General features: G+C 42.7%; 2 protein-coding genes across 6 annotated transcripts in view; one reads left to right on the top strand and one right to left on the bottom strand.

Moving 5' to 3' along the window:
- Positions 1–5,839, top strand: part of rpp40 (ribonuclease P/MRP 40 subunit) — a 74,806-nt gene extending 68,967 nt beyond the window's left edge. For all 4 annotated transcript variants that reach the window (XM_084313118.1, XM_084313119.1, XM_084313120.1 and 1 more), the window contains one exon: positions 5,702–5,839. The gene's annotated coding sequence lies outside the window, so the exon portion shown is untranslated. The remainder of the gene's footprint in view (positions 1–5,701) is intronic.
- Positions 2,802–15,138, bottom strand: part of cdyl (chromodomain protein, Y-like) — a 38,326-nt gene continuing 25,989 nt past the window's right edge. For both annotated transcript variants that reach the window (XM_084313115.1, XM_084313116.1), the window contains exons 5-7: positions 11,629–11,839; positions 10,236–10,379; positions 2,802–5,833 (exon numbers count right to left, since the gene is read on the bottom strand). In XM_084313115.1, coding sequence (XP_084169241.1) covers positions 5,675–5,833; positions 10,236–10,379; positions 11,629–11,839 — 514 coding nt within the window. In that variant the 3' untranslated portion in view covers positions 2,802–5,674. The remainder of the gene's footprint in view (positions 5,834–10,235; positions 10,380–11,628; positions 11,840–15,138) is intronic.

Here is a 15,138-nt window from a genome sequence, read left to right as displayed (position 1 = left end):
CGAAGGTATATGGATTAGTGGTCTGCAAGGGCCTTGAAATAAAGCCAGAGCCCTGCCCGAGCCCTTGAACTTCAGGCCCTGCCCGAAAATAAGCCCGACTGTAAATAATATGTTAAGCCCTAGCCCGCGTGAAAACCTGAAAAAAATTATTATTATTATTATTAAAATAAAAAAATTTGTATTTGTTTTAAATATTAGAAACACGGTTTTATATGAACGTAATAAATAAACAAAACTAAGAAGCATTTACATAGCCTGTTTCGCAATGCCGTCTCTCCCAGTGCTCGCTTATATAGACTGACTCACACTGTCACACATCAGCCTCGTAAAACGTATTGAAGGCTAGAATCTTCGACACACGCACACACACACACACGACACACAATAGCCTACTCAGTCAAACAAACAAACAGAAAACAGAAATCAGATTTCGAGCAGAGCAACGTAATGAAAATCACAACAAAACAAGTAGCAGTCGCGACCCAGCAAATAGTAAACATCACTCACCAGACGTCAGCAACGCGTTGAACACCGTTAACAAAACCGGCTACATACATCCCAAGAACAAATTAAAACGTTCGCCAACTGGCTATATTCCAACACAACCAATCGAGTTGAACTTGTCCCCTGAGTTCTCTCTGCGCGCTGCAGTAATTACATCCAAATGTTTCTCTGGCACAAAAGAGAAAGCAAATCTTAAAACGAAGGTTATCATATAACCCTAGTTATATGAAAGAAAAAAAAAACGCAATAAAAAAATTAAAAAAAATAAAAAACGGCGGTGCCCGGGCCCGGCCGAGCCCGAATTATTTATTAAAAAAAAAGCCCTACCCAGCCCGAACCCGCCGGGCCCTGTCGGGCCTGGGCAAGGTTGCAGTGCACTAATATGGATGACCTGGCAACAGAGGCAGAGCAAGCAGCAAGAGGGGAATATGAGAGAACTGTACAACATCACCAAGAAGCTGGCAGGAAAGTACAGCAAACCAGAACGACCTGTGAAGGACAAAGAGGGAAGACCAATAACAATGGGAGAGGAGCAACAGAAGAACAGATGGATGGAATATTTTGAAGAACTTCTAAACCTGCCAGCACCACAGAACCCACCAGACATCGCACAGGCTGACACAGACCTACCCATAGCCTGCAACGCACCAACCAGGGAAGAAATTAGGAAGGCTATCAAGCAGCTGAGGAACGGAAAGGCTGCAGGACCAGACAACATCCCTGCGGAGGCACTGAAGTCAGATATAGAAACCACAGTGAAGATGCTCCACCCACTCTTCATGAAGATATGGGAGGAAGAAGACGTGCCAGGAGATTGGAAAGAGGGCTATCATCAAGATCCCAAAGAAAGGAGACCTTAGCAATTGCGCAAATTACAGAGGGATCACACTGCTATCAGTGCCAGGGAAAGTTTTCAACAGTCATCTTGAACAGGATGAAGGACCTCATCGATGCACAACTCCGCGATGAGCAAGCTGGTTTCCGCAAGGACCGATCCTGCACAGACCAAATTGCAGTGCTGCGCATCATCGTGGAGCAGTCGATAGAGTGGAACTCGCCCCTGTACATAAACTTTGTGGACTATGAGAAAGCCTTTGACAGCCTAGACAGAGAGACCCTCTGGAAGCTTCTCCGACATTACGGGGTGCCGACCAAGATTGTTTCCATCATCAGGAACTCCTATGAGGGACTGACATGCAAGGTGGTCCACGGAGGGCAGCTCACAGAGGCATTCCAAATGAGGACCGGGGTCAGACAAGGTTGTCTGCTCTCGCCCTTCCTCTTCCTGCTGGCCATTGACTGGATAATGAAGACCTCCACAGCACAGAGAAGGTACGGGATTCAGTGGACACCTTGGACGCAACTGGACGACTTGGACTATGCTGACGATTTGGCACTACTGTCGCAGGAGAAGACCAACAACGTGGCATCCACTTCCGCGCAAGTGGGACTCAACATCCACAAAGGCAAGACTAAGATCCTCAAGACCAATGCAGCAAACAACACCAACGCAATCATGCTGGATGGCGAGGCTTTGGAAGAAGTTGAAGCCTTTACCTACCTTGGCAGTGTTATTGACAAGCAGGGCGGCACAGATGCTGACATTAGAGCACGAATAAGGAAAGCACGTACAGCATTCGTGCAATTACGGAACATCTGGAGCTCAAAAGAACTGACTTCCAACACCAAAGTCAGATTCTTTAACACGAACGTCAAGGCAGTCCTACTATACGGAGCAGAGACGTGGAGAACTACAGCTGCAACCATCAGGAAAGTGCAGGTCTTCATTAACAGCTGCCTGCGGAAGATCATCCACATCCGATGGCCAGACACCATCAGCAACTGCGAACTCTGGCAGAGAACAAACCAGCTGCCCGCTGAAGAAGAAATTAAGAAACGCAGATGGCGCTGGATAGGCCGCACCCTGCGAAAGCCCGCAAGTACCATCACCAGAAAAGCCCTAACATGGAACCCGCAGGGCAAGCGGAAAAGGGGCCGCCCGAGAAACACCTGGCGCAGAGACCTGGAGGCAGACACCAAGACCATGAAGATGACCTGGAACCAACTGGAGAGAACCGCTCAAGACAGAGATGCTTGGAGATCACTTGTTGACGGCCTATGCCCCAGAAGGGGTAGCAGGCGTAAGTAAGTGTGGTAGTTAAGGTTAACCTTCTGTAGTGTGGTTGTGAAAGGGTTCAAATGTGACTGAATTGGTCTTGGATTTCCTTGTGATGACTCCCCACTGTTGAAACACGCATGTGTGAGTGTTGTGGTGGAGTCTAACCGTGCTTGCTGTTTCAACCAAGTTTCAGAGATCATTCAAGAGTCTGCTATAATTTCTGCGTTCAACAGAATGTTTATTTGTTTTGACAGTATATTCTCCATTATAAACTTTTTTTCTTTTACAGTATGTCAGTTCAGCTACAAATAATATCAAAATACCATATTATACAAACAATACAGAATATTTATTTGGATTGAATTATGATATAAACCTGAAAATAGATTTTGAAATATAGCTGCAAAGCGCTTATACACAGGTGCAAGCCAAATCGATGTTATGACTCGTGAATTGGAAAAATTGGGACTCGATAGGCGATTCCTGTAAAAATATAAATGCCTGCATCTCTGCCATTTTGTACCAGCATAGTTTGGGTGTGATTGTAATTTACATGATACTGAACAACTTTCATTAGAAACAAAGTAATCTTAGTCAGCTAGTTATTAGGTTTCCATCAACTAATCCAAGTTTGTTATCGCCTATAACAATGTCTGCCTTTCCGACATTGTCCTGCAAATTAAGAAAATACTAAATGACCTCTAGTGTTAATCAAAGACCAATACATAATTGTTAAACTTGTTTGTCAGAGAAGTGGCCATATTTACATGTCGATTGACTAAAGACCCTAGCAATTCAATCAATGAATAATTGACTATGAAGGCATAGTGCTAAGAGATAGCATGACTTTAGTAATGGTAATAAATAATATTAAACTACTTGTATTCATGCTTTTGGCATTTATTTCTGGTTGCTGTACTTCATGGCAAAGATAGTCATCTCTGTTCGTGTGGATACTACCAAACCAAATAAATAATGCATCTTTAATTACCGTAATTCCTCTAATAGTAACCCTGGCTTGTATTTGTTTCAACTGTAGCGGGTACCAGGCTTGTATTAGGAGGAGGCCTGTATAAGAGGGAGGCCTATATTTCAAATTTTCAAACGGATCATAATGAATAAATCAACATTTTGTGTCAGTTTGAACCCAGTAAAATGTACTGGGTTCATTTATTGAAACCAAGTACTGTATGAAATAGTAAACAGTGCAATTACAGGTGGTCACTGGTCATTTCAATGTTTTCAAAGTGAAATCAAGTAACTAGCTCAGTATGCAGCTCAGTATATTAGTAACCCGGCTTGTATTAGGAGGCCGGCTTATAATTGCTTAGCTCAAGAGCGCACCCGGCCATTAATAGAGACCCGGCTTGTATTTGAGACCCGGTTACTATTAGAGGAATTACGGTAAGTGACCGTAAAAATCATGAAAAGGATAGTTAACTAAACATGTCTACAGACTAAGACCCTAGCAATTCAATTAAATGACTAATCGACTATGAAGGGATAGTGCTAACAAGACGGTATGACTTTAGTAATAATAATAAACTATTTGTATTCACGCTTTTGTTTTATTTGCTGAATTTCATGGACTTCTCTGTTCATGTGGATATTCCCAAACCAAATAAATAATGCATTATAGGCACAAAACTAGCTCCTTCTCCTTGCAACACAAATATAAAGAAAGGGAAGGGCCCGTTGTTCGGCAGACCTTCCAAGGCTATTGTGTCCCTTCTAGGTGTCATCACACCATGTCATCTGCAAAAATACAAAAGGGACAAGCTGGCAGCATCCTTGTTGCTTAGAAACATCAGGCGAACACAGCGCTCTTCAAAACAAGTTAGAGCGCTTCAGAGACGACGGAACAAACGACGACGGAGGACAATGATCCAAAAGAGATGAGGGACAATAAAAATGGTTCTGTAGTTCAGACTGCAAGTGATAGAGCAAAGAGGGTAATCTATGATATATGATTGGTGAAAGAGCTAATTCTGAGCCACGATTTGACTCATGGTTATTATTTTCACCTATACATTTCACAAAATAATCTAGAGTAGAAAACCTGGTGGCTTTAAAATTCACATGTCAGTCAAATCATTCGACTCAATTCACTCGAAGGAATTCTTAGTTGACTAGTGGTCCTAGTGTTGTGAATGGAATAGTCTTAAATCAATAAATCTGTAAAATTGTATTTCCCCACAATGTGGTGTCATTGACAAGAAATGCAAACAAAATATTTTACCGCATATGGCAAATGTATGGCATTTTCCTTTCCCGTTTAACAATCATTTTAATCCTTTTTTAAAACTGCATTTGGGGAAAGTGATGTTTTACAGGACAAGTATATTCTGCTAACTAACACTGAATGACCGGATGTTGCATTTTCATTACGCCTCCACCACTAGAATAGCCTTAGCAGAGAGAGTAGTCGACAGTAGAAGACCTTGTTCGAGGCAATGAGCCTGTATGAACCACAGACCAAGCTAGTTTAACAAACCATTCATCTTCCCACGCAGAAGGAGCGGCTCTCGCTTAGTTGGGCAGAAAAAGTAAGACAACATCTGATCAATTGACTGAGGAGACAGTCCTGAGGAGACAGTCCTGAGGGGAGAGTCTTGAGGAGACAGTCCTGATGGGAGTGTGTCCTGGGGGACGGTCCTAAGTCAACAAGCCATAGTGCTTCTTCCACTGGGGTAACTTATAGTAATGAAACACAAGCCAACAGGAACCAGAATTAATGAAACACAAGCCAACAGGAACCAGAGTTGACCCATATTCTCCTTGTTCACCTTTTATTTGAACTTGCTTTTCCATTAAACAGGCCCAATATTTAATACTAAAAATACAAATAAGTAAAGAGGTGAGCATTGTCTCTTGGAAGGCTAGAAGACAGTTCAAGTTGCCAGGAAGCAAAGAGTTTTTAGGAGGTTCTACAATCATGAATCCTATTCACTGTGATGTCAATCTTGACGGTCGCACACAAGCTTGGAAGTGGTCTGTAGACTGGAATCCAGGGAGTAAAAAACAAAAGAAGGTTCCAGTCAATCAGATGAACTAGAACTCATCTATTTTCTTCTGCAGGTATCCAAGGATGGAGTCCGTGCCCTGGGATGAGCCCCACACCCTCTTCAGGGCTTCACACTCGCGCTCGTTGGCTTGCTCCAGGGCGGCGCGGTTTCTGCTGCGCATCAGTGCTTTAGACTCCCGCAGGACCTGGGCAGGAAGCCGACCCCCACACCAACGAAGAAGAGAAAGGAAAATAAAATGACTAATGGACATGGAGACATGTGCTTTTTGGAGAGGTAGACGTTTTCTATTAGTGACCTTTCTGGATAGAAAGGTACCAACCAATAAAGTTGCATTTTATGCCTCAATTTAGGACTGAAATGTTACGTTACAGAAAAGATTGTTTCAAGCAGCCTACACAGGAAATATTGTGGATGTAAGTGACTGGAGGTGCGTTGTTTATGATGAAACAATAAAAAGTATAAAAGAATAACCAGACATGAGCAGAAGGATGAGGGTGTGGCATTTGAACATTCCAATTAACACATTGTCCGCCATGGGTTATATCCGTCAATATAGCCAGTCTGCCAGCACTATAACCCTATGGAGATGTTCACCTTCTTTGCAGGGCTATAACTTTTTAAATTGTATTGCTACATTGACATTACTATGGCCCATTCAACATCGATTATCTATCGTTCCGGATGTGGGAACGTTATATTTTTTCATTCATACATTGTTGTGTTAACACTTTAACTGCCGGAAGACGCTTTTAGGAGTCCTTCCCCGCCATGCTCAAGTTGCCGAAGACGCCGTAACTCGTCTTTGATATCAATATTTCAAAAATCTGTGATCGGAATCATATTTCCTTTCCGGGGCCCTGAGACACAAGTGTGATCTCCTCTCAATCCTCTAGCGGTTCAAGACCGCCATCTGGTGGCCGATCGGCAGATCGAAAAAACGGATGTTACCTTTAACCCGGTAGGACTCACTCCATATGGGGTCCGGGCACTCGCTAGTGTTAGAGAGACTCAGTCTTCACACAGTGAACATCGATCGCTGCAAATAACTCGAAAAAACAACATGATTTGGACGTATATATTATTATACAACCTGGAAATGGACCGGATATTTCTATATCCCATAATAGGAAAATGTCTGTTCCACGCTCATCGCCCAACTGCGCGAGGAAGATACGGTAAAATTCAGCGTTATTTTTCAATGTGTACGATACTAACTGCTATGATGAACATTTGACCCACATTAGATGAATGGTATAACGCCCACGGAATTATAAACGCCCCCTCGGCCATCCGGTCAACATCAGATTACGTGTAGTAACTTCCAGAAGTCCGTCCAGTTGGATTTTTTTATATCACGCCGATTGCTATCAAACTATTTGATCATCAATATAATGCATTTGGGGCTATAAATCACGTTCTGGAGAAAGCTGCAGAAAGAGATGAAAACATACTTATACTTTAGATCATATTTTAGTATGAATATGTGAATGAAAAAGTTTAACGTTCATACACCCTGAACAATACATATAGGACATTGAAATGGGCCCTAATAATGGCAATTTAGCAATAGAATTTAAAAAGTTATAGCCCTGCAAAGAAGGGGAACTTCTACATAGACAAATAGAGCTGGCAACCTATGGTATAGCATGAATTAGCCTTAGGCAATCAAAGTGTTAATACAGTCTTGAATACAAGTATGTTTATAAGCTTTTCTGCTGTAATTCCAAAAACGCTAGTTATAGGCCCAAACGCATATGATCGATTGCCGTTTCTTTCCTATACACGCTATATTAAAAAATTCAAATGTATATGATCGGTATACATTATGCTTCATCATACGTGGAGGAAAGGGGGGGGTCCGTTTTTAATTCCTTGATCGTCAGTAACGGCTTTATGTAGTATGGGTTGATATATTGATCAGACTGTTTGCAAACAAAGAAACGCACAATCGGGCATATCGATTATTGCGTTATGGAAGCGATCCATATGCACGCCAGTATTTGTCTGGACCCACGTAACAAGATATTACTGCCGGAGGAATTTCCTCGACGCACCGATCACAACTTCCGATTTTGAGAGTAACTCGCCCGACCATCCACCAGGCGGCGGTATTGAGGCGTTGCAATCTCATTCAGAGTCCCGCTGCAGCACCGGAGGTTGGCTGGATGAATTATGAATGCCATGGCGAAAAAAATGTAATATTGATTTAAAAAACGGCTTACGCCGTTGTTGGCGGACAACGCATGGTGGCCAAAAAACGGCGTAACTCGTTTATGGCGCAGGATGTGTTAACACTTTCATTGCCTAAGGCTAAATTCATTATATACCATAGGTTGCCGGCTCTATTTGTCTATGGAGAAATTCCCCTTCTTTGCAGGGCTATAACTTTTTAAATTATATTGCTACATTGCCATTATTAGGGCCCATTCAAAGTCCTATATGTATTGTTCATTGTGTAGCAACGTTAAACTTTTTCATTCACATATTCATAGTAAAGTATGGTCTAATGTATAAGTATGTTTTCATCTCTTTCTGCAGCTTTCTCCAGAACGTGATCTATAGCCCCAAATGCATTATATTGATGAAATACAGTTTGATGGCAATCGGGGCGATATAAAAAATGTCAATTGGACGTACTTCTAGAATGATCTACGTATGATCTGATGATGACCGGATGGGCGGGGGATCGTTTATAATTCCGTGGGCAGCGTTATATCATTCATCTAGTGTGGGTCATATGTTCATCATAACAGTTTATATGGAACACGTTCAAAAATAACGCTGAATCTTACCGTATCTTCCTCGCGCCGTTGGACGATCAGCGTGGTGTAGACCGTTTTCGATTATGGGATGTTTATCCTGATGAACCATTTCCAGCTTGTATAATACTATATACGTCCAAATAACGTTGTTTATTGAGTTAGGGCGAGCGATTGATCATCCAGTGTGTTGAGATGGAGTCCGGCTACCGGACGCGAGTGCCCGGAGCTCATATGGATGAGCACTTCCTGTTTGGGGCGCCCCTCCCTCTTGGCCGATCTGCCGATCGGCCACCAGATGGCGCTCTCGAACCGTTAGACAGTTGGTGGGAGCCCACCAGCACATCTCAGGGCTCCGGAAAGAAAATATGATTTCGATCACAGATTTTTGAAATATTGATATCAAAGACGAGTTACGGCGTCCTCGGCACCTTTAGCATGGCTCTGAATGACGTGAAAAAGCGTTTTCCGGCAATCAAAGTGTTAAGGCTGAGACCATTTATCGATAACTGCGTTTTTTTAACATGTGTATATTTTTTAAATACTTTATACTATACTAGGTCTTGTGGCATGTTTCAGTTGAATTGCAACTCTGCATTCAACATGCAGAGACCAGACTATAAAATGAGAAGGATCACTGTGGTAGTAAAAATCTAACACTAAAGATGGCGGCAACGACTAAGAATTTCTGCAAAATAAACATAAAAAAATTATTAACACTTTGATCGCGAGGGTTAAATTCATAATTTACCATCCTCCGCCAGCTCTATTTACTATGGAGAAGTTCCCCTTCTTTGCAGGGCTATAACCTTTTAAATTGTATTGCTAAATTGACATTACTATGGCCCATTCAACGTCATATCTATTGTTCAGGGTGTAGCAACGTTATACTTTTTCATTCACATATTCATACTAAAATACGGTCTAAAGTATAAGTATGTTTTTATCGTTTTCTGCAGCCTTCTCCAGAACTTGATTTATAGCCCCAAATGCATTATATTGATGATAAAATACAGTTTGATAGGAATCTGCGCGAGATAAAAAATTTCAAATGGACGTGCTTCTAGAAGTTACTACGGATCATTTGATGTTGACCGGATGGGGGGGGGGTCGTTTATAATTCCGTGGCCAACGTTAGATGATTCATCTAGTGTGGGTGATATGATCATTAGAGCAGTTAGTATCGAACACGTTAAAAAAAAACACTGACTCTTACCGTAGCTTCCTCGCGCCGTTGGGCGATGAGCGTGGAACAGAAATGTTCCTATTATGGGATGTAGAAATATGCGATCCATTTCCAGGTTGTATAATAGTATATACGTCCAAATCATGTTGTTTATCGAGTTATTGGTAACGGATTGCTATCCGTTGTGATCAGCTCGAGTCCTGAGACTATTACCGAGTGATCGGACCGAATTGAAATTAGCACCAGCTTCCATTTCCTGTTTCCGCCCTGGGCGATCCGCCGATCGGCCAACAGATGGCGCTCTTGAACCGTTGGAGAGTTGAGAGGGGCTCATGTACATCTCATGTCTCCGGGGGAGAAATATGATTTCGATCACAGATTTTTGAAATATTGATATCAAAGACGTGGTACGGCGTCTTTGGCAGAATGAGCATGGCGGGGAAAGACGTCCTACAGCGTTTTTGGCGATTAAAGTGTTAATACTAATAAAAATAGATATTTATTGAACATTTTGTCCCGATTTATCAATCCTTCCAAATGGCATATCGTCTCAGCCTTAATTCCAATGGGGGGGGGGGGGTGCTAGAGAATAATGAATGAATAAAATTAACTGAGAAAACAAAGGAGAAGGGATGACTTACGATGGAATTACAAGAGACTAGCTCCCTAATGCGCAGCATCACCTCCTGAGTGAAGGTCCCCGGCCACATCACCTGGGACACCAGCCCCTTCGCACAGGCCTCCTGGGCCGTCAGCTTCCTCCCACTCAGCAGCATCTCATTAGCCTGGGGGACATTTTGGTTTGGTTATTTTTCATCAACCATTATTTTTGAGAGGAAATTTTTCTCCATTCACAATATATGCCTATCACAGAAGAATATTTGGTGAGTGTTTACCAGAGATCATGTACCAGAATTTTACATTTTGATGGGAGGGGGAACTTATATATTTACTATTCCTTTTCAGATTATTGGTTGGTCAAAATGTCTTGATGTAAAAAAGATCAGTCATGGAGAGCGGTTATTAATGGTTACATGCTGCCATGTTGGAATGCTATAAGGAACACGGTCAGTTTCTGTGCAGTGATAAGAGTGCTTAAATCATGGTGTAAAATGTGGGGGAAATCTTCCGTCACTGCTTCACTGACACATGTTCATATATGGTAATAATATACGTTCATTAGATTTGTTGGCATACGCTGTGTTTTTATTTCCTACCTTATTTTATGTGTTCTTATTTGCCCTTTTTCTATATTTCCGTTCTATTCCTTCTGGTGCCGTCAACAATGATGTAATGTCCCCTTGGGTCAATAAAGTTTTCATCTTAAATGTTTGTCATGGACCCCTAAACTGACTAATTAGACCACTGAGCCCCTTTTGACAAGACCATGGGAGTGGGACCCAGGCGCATTTTAATATATTGGTGCCATCATGTGGGACCCACCAGCAATAGACCCATGACCCATGTTGGGACTTCAAGACGTTTTAGGGACTTAAGGCATTTGGTGAACACTTATCCAAAGCACCTTATAGTACTATATTGAAGATCTATGGCCCCAGTTGAAATCGACCCCCTAACCATGGCAGTGTTGGTGCCATGCTTCTAACCACTAGCATTACCCTAACAATGGCAGTGTTGGTGCCATGTTTCTAACCACTAGCATTACCCTAACCATGGCAGTGTTGGTGCCATGCTTCTAACCACTAGCATTACCCTAAACATGGCAGTGTTGGTGCCATGCTTCTAACCACTAGCATTACCCTAACCATGGCAGTGTTGGTGCCATGCTTCTAACCACTAGCATTACCCTAACCATGGCAGTGTTGGTGCCATGCTTCCAACCACTAGCATTACCCTAACCATGGCAGTGTTGGTGCCATGCTTCCAACCACTAGCATTACCCTAACCATGGCAGTGTTGGTGCCATGCTTCTAACTATTAGCATTATGATGGTTTCTTATTTTTTTCTTTCACAAACACATCAGATTTGATCAATTCCAGACGTCTAGATAACGTCTCGGAGGGTAGACTGACCGACGCCATGCCCATGATGCGTTGGAAGGTGAAGGAGGAGCAAGCGTCTGGCGTCTGTCCGTAGGTGGTGTAGGGCGTCTGGAACCAAGCCTTCTCATTGGCCCACACCACGTCACACAGGGGCAGGATGGCCGCCCCCAAGCCCACTGCCGGCCCGTTCACAGCCACCACGATGGGCTTCTTGAACTGGATGAACGTGTTGACAAATGTTCTGTTCAGGGAGAGAAGGGGAAGGAGACAAGATCCTGTTTGTTTGTTAATTTTCTTGTTACCGCTTCATCCAATTGGACAGCACCTTGCTTCCTTTTTTATCTTATTTGTTTTTTTTCCTGTTGTTACTATACACATATAAACTTTTCCCAATTTTTACTTACCCTTTTTATATAGCTTCTCTCTCCTTGTACAGTGTCCTTGAGTCTGAGAAAGGCGCTTCTTTCTTCAAATCCACATTATTATTTTTTGTATCTACTTTTTCTCCCCATTTTTCTCCCATCCCAATTTTTCGTATTATCCAATTCTTCCCTCCCCTGTCTCGAACGTTGCTAGACCATGCCTCCCACTGGTCGGCTGCAATGTTGACGAAGCCTTGCATCACGTGTCCCCTCCGGTACACGAGGAGGCAGCCGTCGCATCTTTTCACCTGTACAGCGCGATCTCTGTGGCGAGGAGTAACGCGTGGGAGGCTCACGCTGCCCCCGATACTTCCCGATTCTGCTGTACAGGCGCACCCCCCAATACTGCCAATTGTATTAGTATGAACGACCAGCCAAGCCGGAAGCAACGCAGAGAGCTGGTGACCGAATCCAGCATCTCCTGCGTTAGTGGCGAGCGCCTTGCCCACTGCGCCACTTAGTCGCCCCAATTTATTATTAATATTATTATTATTATTATCTGTATTCTTGGGAGGACTTTTAAGGGCTCAGTTTTGCATTTCTTGATTCCATTCGTTCCATTGTACCCACTATGCTAATGACAACTTGAGACATCATGACTGACATATACAATATGCCGTCACCGTTAATGACAACGTATTTTAGCTGGACATGACCAGAGCACTATATTAGCAACACAAAAAGGGTAAAAATAGTTTTGCACATTTCCTCAATTCATAGTATATAACAGGCCATTGTAATGAAATACAGGTGATTATCATATTGGTTGGCATGACATGTCATGAGAATTCTATGAATACATTTATTTTTTTATATAAACCTAACATGCTACTACTGCATTGAATATTTCATTGAAGAGAAATTACTGTATGAATACAATTATTCCTTCCACTTCTGTATGTGCAGCATTGACTGGGCAGTAGTTACACCAGTCATCTGGATAAACTGAAGCAGAAAACGAAATCCGTTTGAAAATTTGGTTCCTGTTGGTTGTCAGTTAAGGCCATGGGTAGGTAGGGAATTTATTTTATTTCCCCCCACGTGACTATGGATAGGGAGGGAATCTTTTTATTTTATTTTTCACGACAACATGGATGCATGTACTCTGCCAGCATGTTTAATATCCATATATTGTTGCTTTTATATGGAATGTACATGTACTAAAGGTTAAAATACAAAGACACTACTACAAAAGTACAATGTACAAAGGTAGTAGTATTAAAAATGCCACCCCTAAATACTACTTACTAAATATCCCGACATCAGAGAGCTGTGCAAATAGTGAAATACTTGCTTTTTATATATTCCCATTCTTGACATGGACTGCACTTTCTTACTAAGATTTAATTAAACTTTATTGTAAAAAAAAAAATTATATATATATATTTTCTTTTTTCAAAAGCTCATAAAATATATTTGGGTCGCACATAAATCAGCAGGGTCGGTCGGCAACCGGAATCAAACTTTTTTTGTTAGGCCCCAGTACAGCCTCTTGTGTTCACGGTTCTACCCAGGCCAGCCTCTTGTGTTCACGGTTCTACCCAGTACAGCCTCTTGTGTTCACGGTTCTACCCAGGCCAGCCTCTTGTGTTCACGGTTCTACCCAGGCCAGCCTCTTGTGTTCACGGTTCTACCCAGGCCAGCCTCTTGTGTTCACGGTTCTACCCAGGCCAGCCTCTTGTGTTCACGGTTCTACCCAGTACAGCCTCTTGTGTTCACGGTTCTACCCAGGCCAGCCTCTTGTGTTCACGGTTCTACCCAGGCCAGCCTCTTGTGTTCACGGTTCTACCCAGGCCAGCCTCTTGTGTTCACGGTTCTACCCAGTACAGCCTCTTGTGTTCACGGTTCTACCCAGGCCAGCCTCTTGTGTTCACGGTTCTACCCAGTACAGCCTCTTGTGTTCACGGTTCTACCCAGGCCAGCCTCTTGTGTTCACGGTTCTACCCAGTACAGCCTCTTGTGTTCACGGTTATCGATTGCCGTTTCTTTCCTATACACGCTATATTAAAAAATTCAAATGTATATGATCGGTATACATTATGCTTCATCATATGTGGAGGAAAGGGGGGGGGGGGTCGTTTATAATTCCTTGATCGTCAGTAACGGCTTTATGTAGTATGGGTTGATATATTGATCAGACTGTTTGCAAACAAAGAAACACACAATCGGGCATATCGATTATTGCGTTATGGAAGCGATCCATATGCACGCCAGTATTTGTCTGGACCCACGTAACAAGATATTACTGCCGGAGGAATTTCCTCGACGCCCCGATCACAACTTCCTGTTTTGAGAGTAACTCGCCCGACCGCGTGTATCGCTTCCGCAACGGAATTCAGTTTCCGGGTTCCTCTGATTGGCCGCGACCCCCACATGACCCGCCCCCCTATCCACCGCGGACGCGCTCACTTCCTCAATTTATACGCATGGAAGTATTGACTGAATGAATGAATGAAAACTTTATTTAAAAGATTGCAGAATAGATACAATACAGTACGGCTCAATACACACAATTGTTAACACTTTGAGCGCCACGCCTGGTTTTCCGTTTTACCGGCTGAATGCCACCATCGGCGCCAATGTTAACGTTAATATCGCCTAATCTATGTTTTAAATCAGGGAGGGGCAACTGGCGGCCCGCATGCGGCCCTCACCGACGTTTCATGCGGCCCCAGGCCAATTAAAAAAAAAAAAAAAAAAAAAAAATTATAATATTTTTTTTTTTTTTTTTTTTTTTTTTTAATTTTTTTGTATTGTATTCGACTAAGAAGAGTTGGCAGTCGACTATGGCTCCTTTCGATCGATTAGTCGACTATTTGATTAATAGGGGTCAGCCCTAGTGTGGACATATGAAACGCTGTTGAAAGTGCCGTGCAGCAATATGGGGGTTTTGATAAACTGTCGGCTGTTGTTACCGATGGAGCACCGGCAATGAAAGGAAAACGCACAGGATTCGCTGGGCTTCTAAGGCAGAGTGGCGTTGAGTGTCCAATGCTGCACTGCATTATACATCAGGTAAGTTCGCTAACATAATTTCCATCTATTGTGGGTCACTAATAATGACCAATGCGAATCGAGTGTAGTCAAATTATATGCGAGAGTCGTTAAATCGTTTTTC

The sequence above is a fragment of the Notolepis coatsorum genome (assembly GCF_963971535.1).
Source record: "Notolepis coatsorum genome assembly, chromosome: 4".
Classification (NCBI taxonomy): domain Eukaryota; kingdom Metazoa; phylum Chordata; class Actinopteri; order Aulopiformes; family Paralepididae; genus Notolepis; species Notolepis coatsorum.
This window is presented reverse-complemented; position numbering and strand designations above follow the sequence as displayed.